The sequence below is a fragment of the Glandiceps talaboti genome, chromosome 1, assembly GCF_964340395.1.
Source record: "Glandiceps talaboti chromosome 1, keGlaTala1.1, whole genome shotgun sequence".
Lineage (NCBI taxonomy): Eukaryota > Metazoa > Hemichordata > Enteropneusta > Spengelidae > Glandiceps > Glandiceps talaboti.
In genome coordinates this window covers 18,960,525-18,971,640 of record NC_135549.1, presented here as the reverse complement: position 1 = coordinate 18,971,640, position 11,116 = coordinate 18,960,525, and the positions used below count along the sequence as shown (strand labels likewise).

General features: G+C 35.1%; 1 protein-coding gene across 1 annotated transcript; it reads left to right on the top strand.

Moving 5' to 3' along the window:
• Positions 1-262: 262 nt before the first annotated feature.
• Positions 263-10,727, top strand: LOC144440122 (organic cation transporter protein-like). Its single transcript, XM_078129389.1, has 11 exons — positions 263-364; positions 786-1,178; positions 2,904-3,007; positions 3,671-3,825; positions 4,129-4,300; positions 4,933-5,086; positions 5,587-5,669; positions 5,965-6,179; positions 6,876-6,984; positions 7,989-8,198; positions 10,415-10,727. Exons 1-11 carry the CDS (start codon positions 344-346, stop codon positions 10,518-10,520), a joined length of 1,722 nt encoding a protein of 573 aa, XP_077985515.1. The 5' UTR covers positions 263-343; the 3' UTR covers positions 10,521-10,727.
• The last annotated feature ends 389 nt before the right edge of the window (positions 10,728-11,116 follow it).

Below are 11,116 nucleotides of genomic sequence, written 5' to 3'. Positions count from 1 at the left end.
GCTATTTACATAATAAATGGTTTTCGGTAATTAGACCATATCTTTAAGAATACATGTTTCAAATTCAATATGACTTGGTCCATACATTAATTTCAGTAATTAGACTATATCTTAAAAAGCACTCTTCAAATTCGATGAAAGTTGATACTCACTTCAAACAAAACTAATCGCATATGTTATGTTGCATTCCAACAACTATTGTGTGTACAGTGTAGAAACGAAAATTTAAAGACTTTGCCCTGATGAAGGCATCTATATATATAGATGCCTTCATCAGGGCAAAGTCTTTAAATTTTCGTTTCTACACTGTACACACAATAGTTGTTGGAATGCAACATAACATATGCGATTAGTTTTGTTTGAAGTGAGTATCAACTTTCATCGAATTTGAAGAGTGCTTTTTAAGATATAGTCTAATTACTGAAATTAATGTATGGACCAAGTCATATTGAATTTGAAACATGTATTCTTAAAGATATGGTCTAATTACCGAAAACCATTTATTATGTAAATAGCTCAGTAATATTCATGGCGAATTCCAAAACCTGATCAATTTTAGCCTTTACCATTACAGACAGACAGAGAGACATAGATACACAGAGACAAACACAGACAGACGGACGGACGGACGGACAGACAGACAGACATACACACACACACACACATACATACATACATACATACATACATACATACATACATACATACATACATACATACATACATACATACATACAACAACGACATTACTGTATGTAGGATGATGTTTCTTTACTTTCCTACAGCAGCTTGACGTTATGAAACAGTTCGAGGAGGTTATTGCAACTGTCGGAAATTTTGGAAGATACCAAAAACTTCAATGTATCCTCTTCCTCATCGTTGGGGGCAGTAATTCCTTCTACATGTTAGGCAACACCTTCTACAGTGCATCAGCTGACCACTACTGTAGAGTATTCAACAACCAAACATATACCGATGTCTCCCCAGTAAAGAATTGTACGATTCCGTATATCACTAATGGCAATAATATTGTCTGGAACAAATGCAAGAGATACGACGTGAACGTGTCACAATCAGTATCTGCCGACGTTTGTTTCCCCCGTAGCGACACTACACTAAGTTGTGATCATGGATGGGTTTACGACAAGACTTGGTATGAAAACACTGTTGTTTTTGAGGTAAGACTGGATTACAGATGTATCAAACAAGAATAAGATAAAATCAGGATGGAGGGAGAGGTCAGAAGTTTTACTATTAATTCATTCGCACTTCTTGCCGTCATTACTATTTTTGTACACTGTGTACAATCATATCATATTATATATCATATCATATCATATCATATCATATCATATCATATCATATCATATCATATATAATAACATATCATATCATATATCATATCACATATATCATATCACATCAATTACAGCTAAGAAGGCTAAGAGCCTACCAAAAATGTAAGTCAAACGTCTAATAGACTGAGAATGTATACAGTTACTAATACAGTTTTGGGGGCTATTTTCACTATATATGCAAAGTACATATATTAAAGTTCATACATAATACAGTCCATAGTTCAGTCCTGAGTCAAACAGTGCACTTTCACCATGGTATAAATAATCAATAGAGTTTCAAAAAAAGCGTTTATCAAATGCTGTATATGTACAGTTTAGGGAAAAGGCCACAATTCAAACAGTGTCCAAGTTCATGTTTGCTATGTGTTTATAGTCTGTCAAATGACTGTCTAAACTGTTTGTGAATGAATGAATTAATACCACTCCAATTGCTTTTCCCCCAAAGACTGACATTACGTCTGATCATGGTATGACGATTGTGTACCATTGGAATCTTATTACAAGTACCTGTTGATAAATTTGGGCATAGACGTTGGAGCCAATGTCTATGATTTGGGTATTTTCATAGCTACCTAAGATATACTGATGCCATTGTGTTTTGGAAATGGTAGAAAATTTAAAATTCAATGCTTCACTGGGTGCAACTTAACTAGTTTTGAAACTGTGCAGTTAGATATAGTGACTTACTCATATCATTTTATACACTATGGTGTGTATTGAATTATATATAGGTAAACGTGTGTAGTGCACATAACATGGTATAAAGTAAACGTAATGAATATGCAATGTGCGATACTGACCCAAACATCAGTGTCTCCCATCGATCAGCACACATTGGATATGCACAAATAAAACGCAACAATTCACGAATAACGCTGTCAAACAATACGTGACAGTGTGAATGTGTAAGACCTACCTGGTGCCTCGAATTTGATATATATAAATATGAGTGTCGAGGCAAGCAAAACCACCAGGGTGCCGGATTAACACAGCTTTTGCTCAAGATGTGATCCTGTCACTACACGATCAACGGATAAAATCTTTCATTAACAGGTACAACGTCCTCATATGAGTAACTGAACAATTTTTAGCTAACATATCTTTGGTGTTGTTTGATAAAAAAAAACCAAATATCCCAGTTGCAGCTCATGCAAGTTTAAACATCAAGCTTATTTATATTCAATATAAATCGACGTCTTTTTTTTACTATTGTATTGTTTTACCTTTCGTAACATGGTACTGCAATAACCATATACTCGTAATACTACCTTCTAGTAAGTGTAATTGTATTGTCTGCCATTCTTATTTCGTGCCAAATGCCTTTCTATTCCTTATGTATTACCAATTCATTCATTCATTCATTCATTCATTCATTCATTCATTCATTCATTCATTCATTCATTCATTCACATTATTATTTTTTATTTTCCGAAACTTGATAACTTATCTTGCTCATTTAATTCACAACTTGCAGAAAAAATCAAATCTGAAGAAGTGTCTGTTGAATGTCAGTCTACGCTTCATGTTGTCTTTTTATCTTGACAGTATGACCTGGTTTGTCACAAGGACTGGATGAAGCAACTGTCAAAATCCATTCTACCAGTTGGTAACTTAGTTGGTAGTGTCATTTTTGGACAATTATCAGACATGTAAGAAGTGTCAAAGATCTCTACATTCTGAATATAAATAGTCCATTGTATATTTTACCAGTATGGCCAAGGGGAGGGGGTGTGGTTGCTAGGTTACGATGTGTGGGTTAATTAATTAATTAATTTATTTATTTATTTATTTATTGGTTTATTTATCTATGTAATTTACTTATTTTGTTATTGATTGCGTGCTTGCATAGTTAGTTAATTAAGTAATTAGTTGGGTGATTCATCGATGGATGCGTACGAGAAAAATGTTCACCCATTCGATAACCTGGTAACACATAACATTACTAATAACTAAACTTCTAATCGGTTTGTTTGGATGCTAAATGGTTGGTTGCATGATGGTTATTTGATTAATAATGAAGTGACTGCATGTTTCCTTGACAGATTTCCTTGACAGATAACTAACTGGTCGATTCGTCGATTGATGTGTACCAGACACATATTTACCAATCCTTCCACTTGTTCATACATAATTCAACTTGTGGATGAACTATTTTAAGATTTACTGAGTCACGTGATTGGTTTACAATCTTATCAACTCTGTTATGTAATGGTGTCATTCATAATGTTTATGTGTCGGATGCACACACAGGTCGATAGCTTTATTAAGAACTCAATATATTGCTCTGAGTTTTTTTCTTTATTTCTCTGTAGATATGGCAGGAAGCCCGTTTATATTATGACCTTAACGATCTCTGTTGTCTTTGCGATCGGAACAGCATTTTCAACTAGTTACACGATGTTTATCATCGGACAGTTTTGCCTCGGTGTCTTTCCAATTTCTCTCTTCATAACGTCTCAAGTGATGAGTAAGTTCAATATGTCATTTTTTTTGTATGAGGTGGTAGTGGTAGTCGTCGTTACTAATTGTTATTGTTCGTTCGTAAATCCCTGGATTTTTGCCATACATGTCTTTATTTTACCAATGCAACGGTATACCAGTGTTCCAAGTACATTCTAAGACACGTCTGTGTTGTTCAGCCCTTTTCGGCTTCTCGAAACTTTGCTTGCTCGCAGCCTCATAGAATGGTATGGCATAATGTATCTTACAGACCAATGTTCCAAGGTAATGCCTTCATCATTTATAATGCCCTTTTCTTTCATTTTAACAGTGCTGGAAATGATTGGTATGAGGTTTAGATCAATCACTATTATTTTAATACATATCGGATTCAGTATTTCCTACATCTTACTAGGAGTCATTGGATGGTTATTGAACGGAGATTGGCGCAAAATGCATCTGATTGTTGGCATTTCATGGGCAATATTTCTGCCCTCTATCTTGTAAGTGGTTCTATGTATGTAAGGAGCCTTCAGTAAAATCGCGCTCATTTGCATATCTGTATGCAAATGAGCGCAAGATCGTTTCATGTCCACGGAATCACGTGGACTTTTTATTACCTATTTAAATTTGCACAAAGTGTAGTACTTTTTTTCGAAATTTGTTGTATATCAAAGGCATGAACTGTTAGTGGGAGTACTAGTGAGTGTACTGTGAATCATGCTTACGCTCTTTCATTCACCAAGCTCGTAAGAATACGGTCGTACGTCAGAGAACATCGCATGCAAGTACCCGGCGTGCAAATACGCCACACATGCACTCGCACATCATGAATAGGGTTCTGTCATTTTACTGGTTTTGCATAAAATGTTTATCGTTACAAATACTAACACTTCTTTGTACAATGTATATAGCCTCGGTGTTTCTGGATTCGATTCCAGAAACACTGAGGCTGCGGTGGTTATCTATTACTTCATTTTCATAATTGTGCATGTAGCATACGTGTATGTTCGGCGACATATTTTGAGAATTAGGTTATAAGATACTGCACATGTACACTAAGTAGTGTTTTTGTATTTATGTTATACTATTATTTAAAATTTACCAAAATTGATCCTTTTTTCGTTTTCAAAAGTCTCATCACAGAATCCCCGATGTGGTTAATGCAAAAACACAAGTATGACAAATGTGAGAAAATCTTGAAGCGTTTTGCTAGGTTTAATAAGACCAACTTGCCTGATAACATATTTGAGGAAGAAAAGGAAGTGCACTTGAAATCTCAAAAAGAAGTTGGTCTACCACAGGTTTGAGATTTCATTTTACTGTTAATTTGTTATGAAATGATTACCTTATAGTCTATTTCGTAAATGTTTTTAATCAAGCTCTACATTAGGCTATGCATTGTAATTACCATAGATGATTTAGAAAGACATAAACTTCAAGAAAGAAATTCGAATAGTTTTCATGTGATTCTGTACTAATGCGTCTTGCTCAATCATGGCTGATCAGCTTACAAACTTTATTACATATAAAAGCAGCAAAATTCAGCAATAGGCACAGACTCTCCTTACAAATGCAACGCCAGGCTAACAAATATTATTTTTACCTGACAGAGCTCGAGCTTGATCATTGCCTCCGGGTTTTGAATTATTAATGTTAAAACCTGCTATTCTGACACTAAATCTGAGGTCAAAACTCATGTTGCAAGTTCAAGGTCGTAAAACATTGTGTATCAAGCAAGCCGTGAGTCACTGTCAGTATAATAGATTCTTCAATCTTTTCTCTTCAGGAAGGTGAGCATAGGTACACATTACTAGACCTTCTAAAACCTCCCAAGTTACGACTCAGGACATTACTGATGTGTTTGAATTGGTAAGTATAGACTTCACCGTAGCAATCTCAGTACAGTTAAAACGAGGACGTCTGAAGCACATTTAGTCACAATGGATTGGTTTGATGGCGCCGGGGTAGGATGCGAGATTGCAGGTGGTCAGATCATGGCAAACGTACTATTTGCTGTTTCTGCGAAATCAATAATTAAAAGAAGACTGCTTTACTTTTAAATTTGTAAATGAAAACACAATTGAACTATCTGAGAACAGGATGTAAGCTTATATTAAGTCGATGCAATTCTTCACACCTTTGTTTTATATAATTACCGTTTCAGGTTTTCATGTGCTTTCGTATATTACGGCATTTCTCTAAACACCGACCAGATCGGAGACAACCCATACACAACTTTCATCCTATCTGGACTTGTAGAGATCATTGGTCGTATTTTGGTCATTATGTTGTGGTTTAGGAATGTCCTATATAGACGTTGGTCAGTTTGTGGACTGTCACTTTTTGCAGGTGTAGCACTCATTCTCTGTGAGCTTCAACGTAAGTCAACTTGTAGTACTCCCTAAAACATTTACATACATAACATCAATATCATGGTGTATACCTTTTCATGTAAGCTTGTTGATCATGTAAAATTACAGCTTAGCTTTCTCCTTTTCAAAAACTTTTGTGTGCTAGGAATAATAGCTCCCGTAATACAAATACAGATTTGCATTCAATTTTTGGACCACGTGACATATTACAAGCTCTCTTTCACGTCGCCGTGGAACTTGCAAAACTTTCCCAGCCAGTTCACAGTCTGTCCTGGAGTCACCCGGGCCCTGCATAACACCTATTGGCTCTGTGTGTATAATCGTCAGCATCTGTTCAAGTCATTGCTCCAACAGAACCCTCCCCCCCCCCCATTCGCAATTCGTCTTGTGTGTGAGACACGGTTGAGTGATACAGCCTACCTATCTAGTATGTATAACACTCTCCCTAGCTGGCCTGGTTTTGAGCTGGTCACATAAATCCCTTGCTTCCAGTTACATCGAACTCAATAACCCCCGACTAGTCCAGAGCTTTAACCCCTTAGCCATGGTGCCGGTTAAGCTAATAGTTCAATTAGCTTTCTTTAAAATGACTCACTTCATCAATGTACACTGTAATCAAAGGATAACACGTACATATACCTACTATCACACAAGAGTATAAAACTTCTCTTAGACAAGATCTCAATACATTTTCTTTGTTCAGGGATTCCTGGTGTCTCTGTAGCCATAGCTATGGTAGCCAAAATGTGTATTGCCGTATCATATTCGATGGTCTTTATATATGGAATGGAAATCTATCCTACAGTTGCCAGGTAGGTAAAACCTTACATTTGTTGACTTGCTTGTGGACGTGTGTTACTGTGCTGTCGGTAAATGGTTCGATGTTTAGAATGTAAGCGTCCGAATGAAATATCATTCTGCCAATAAGTGTTAGGATCTTTAGATTAAAAATGTCTGTCAGGAATATCACCTGAGATTAATTTTTGTTGCCCGCCCACGGGATAAACGATATTTGAACGCCCTGACGCATGCGCACGCCGTAACTACAAAATTGCGAGGTACATTGTCATTGTATATGTGTTTTCTACTCTCAAAGATCAACAAAAAAAGCCGCCAGGGGTCGGACATATCTCAGTTGTCCATGGCATTTTTTTTAATACGTGCGATGGTAGAGTATTTTATATGATTGAAATAACTTTATCAGTTTATCCAGAGCTGTTATTTCTTCCGCTACACTCAGTCCTGTTCTTAAAACACGTTTCGACGGTGTCGTAAAAGAGGCTGTGGTTTGCGACGATGATCCCCATTGGGATTAACGTTCGGGGAAAAAATACTAAAGGACAATGTATGTTTTTATTGTCGAAATTTTTGAATGAGTAATATCATAACCATCTTAAAGTAGCTGTGTGGATTAAAAAGTGGCTATTTATTTAATTATCAAACTAACCTTATTATGTTTTCCTACTTGGAGAACAATTCCATAGGAAAACATAGACCCTGTTCATGTTTGTAAATTAATAAATTGCAAAGAAACCTAATTAATGTATAATGTTTATAGCTGTTGTGAAATTATTTGTAAATGAACAGCTTGCACACACTACATTGTGTCTAGCCTGAATATGTATCTTGTGTTTCCTATATTAAAACGTCTCTGTCTATTACTTGTGTTTACTTGTTATTGGTTGTAATGAATTAGACTGGTTAATATGTCTTTTGATTGTTGAATATATATGATTGATGTATATCCCTGGGGTTATTATAATGGTGAGTGGAGATTAATTGCAATATTTATCACTATGAGGTATTTTATTCTTAGGAATGCAGGTATGGGTGTGTCTGCCATGAGTGCAGGTGTTGGCGTTATTATCTCACCGTATGTAATGCTATTGGATGTATACTGGACCCCGTTACCATTTGTTATAATGGGTGGTACATCAGTAATTGCCGGGTTGGCAGCTTTTTTCCTACCAGAAACAAGAAACCGAAAACTACCAGGAACAATCGAGGAGGGTGAAGAATTTGGAACGTAAGTCGATAAAGTTTAGCGAACGGAATTCATTACAGTTATTGATTGATTGATTGATTGATTGATTGATTGATTGATTGATTGATTGATTGATTGATTGATTGATTGATTGATTGATTGATTGATTGATTGATTGATTGATTGATTGATTGATTGATTGATTGATTGATTGATTGATTGATTGATTGATTGATTGATTGATTGATTGATTGATTGATTGATTGATTGATTGATTGATTGATTGATTGATTGATTGATTGATTGATTGATTGATTGATTGATTGATTGATTGATTGATTGATTGATTGATTGATTGATTGAGATCGATCGATCGATCGATTAATATTTATTTATTTATTTATTGATTGATTTTGTTTAATATAGCTATGTGTAACTGATTTACAAGGAGAACAATTCCACCAATTTTATTGTCATATTGAGACACTCAGATTGGTGAAGGGAATACTTTTCACGATGAAAGCTCGTGACTGAATTTGCCTTTTATGTTTTGTCGACTGACGTTTTTACCTCCCGTAAGGGTACGGGAGGTATTAAAAGGGGAAGGTGTGTCTGTGTGTCTGTCTGTCTGTCTGTCTGTCCGTCTGTCTGTCTATCTGTCTGTGTGTCTGTGTCATCATTTTCTAAAAATCGGCTGGCTCAATTGTAATGAAATTTGGGATTTATAATCTTTAGGGTAATAGCTAGACCTGATTAGGTTTTGAGACAGATCTGTTAATGTTTAATTAGAGAAATTTGCATATTCATGAAATCAACTAATTACGCAATATCTTAGGACTGCATACTTCAATTTCAATATAATTTAGTATATTCGTTCAACATAACAACATACATTTGTCCTATAAAATTCGTTGATGTATCTTACAGCGTTAATAAATACTTTGCATAATTAATTATTTTTGGTAATTAGGCTATATCTTAAGAATACATACTTCAAATTCATCATAATTTAGTACATACGTTAACCATAAGAGAACATATATGTCCTATCAAGTTTGTTGATGCACCGTACAGTTTTAATGAATAATTTGCATAATTAATGATTTTCAGTAATTAGGCTATATCTTAAGAATACATACTTCAATTCCAATATAATTCAGTACACACGTTAACCATAACAATCACATATGTCCTGTAAAGCTTGTTTGTGTACCTTTCAGTGTTACTGAATAATTTGCATAATTAATTATTCTTGGTAATTAGGCTATATCTTACGACTGCATACTTCAATTTCAATATATTTCAGTACACATGTTAACAATAACAATCGCACATGTCCTGTAAAGCTGGTTGATGTACCTTTCAGTGTTAATGAATAATTTGCATAATTAATAATTTTCAGTAATTAGGCTATATCTTAAGATTGAATACTTCAATTTCAATACTAATTAGTACATAATGTTAACCACAACAAAGCAGGTACGTCCTATAACATTTGGTGCTATAGCATACAGTTTTTATGAAATATTTGCATAATTATTGATTTTAGGTTACTACGTTGTATCTTAAAAATGCAAGCTTCAAATTTCGTATAATATGATACATATATCAACCATAATAATACGCACCTGTCCTATGAAGTTTGTTGCTACAACTTTTACCTTTTAATGAGTATTTTGAATAATGAACGATATTCAGTAATTGAGCAGTATCATGCACTCTTCGAATTCCGCATAATATGGCACATACATTATCTTAAGAAAGCACGCTTGTCCAAAAACAAAGCCTGTTACCATAGTTTTTTTTTAGTTTTTTTATTTTATTTCCATAATTAGTGATTCCCTTACGGGAGGCATTCAGTTTAAATCTGGTATTATTTACCATGCCTCTTTTTGTAAGTTTGGGTTCCTGTATTCCACATACTATTACCTGATATGAAATTGATCTATTAATTTAAATATCATTTCATAACACAAACTCTGACTCATTAAAAAGAAAATGTATTGTTGATCGTTAAAATAATTCAGGGGCAGAACGGTTTAGAGGCATCAGACATCTCTCTGACAGTTGAACTGCAGTGTGTTACGATACATCATTTATAAAATTCCAAGTTACACACACACACATAAACACACACACACACACACACACACACACACACACATACACGCGTGCGTATGGTGTTAATTCCCAAATACGGTAGACAAAGTTACGATAATTAATGTAAAATAATTTCAATTTACCACTAAAACACGCAGAACCGGTGAGGGTGACCCTGACAGAAAATCGGAGACACAGTCATTGATAAGTGGGGAGAGACCCGGCGTGACAGAGACGAAACAGCCAGATTATGGTACGATCTGATATGGGCGTCACCGATGAATCGTTTTGGATAGGACATTCCCCCAAAGGACACCCGCCCGAAGGACACTCACCGAAAGAACATTCACCCACCACTGACTTCAGGATAGCTTTTTTATTTGCGTTTCTACTTATCAGTGTATAATGTCATTCAGTATGAATAAAGATAGTATAATCAATACCGTCAAACATTCCGATAAGCTGCCATGTGTAAAACTTCATTTTTTCATTTTTTTCATTTACGAAATACGTCAGCACCAATGGTAATAGTGGTAGTCGATGACAAAATTTCAAACGCCCCTTTGTGGCCCAGATCATAAATGTCAATAAGGCATGTACATGTATTTGAGTAACATACGAGCAATAAATCAATGACCATGTGAGCACACTGGTCAAATGTCCATCATCATACATGCAAATTTAATATTTACCCAGTTCCGTCAAACTGAAGCCGCGAGAATTTTATTCTATCTTATTTTATTTTGTTTTCCTATTGTTTTGTGCCACACAGTTAAGTCCTTCTGTGTATTCCTGTTGGCAAATGTACATATTCTAGGAAAGCTGCATAAGTTTATTATTGTTTTTACAATGATGGAATA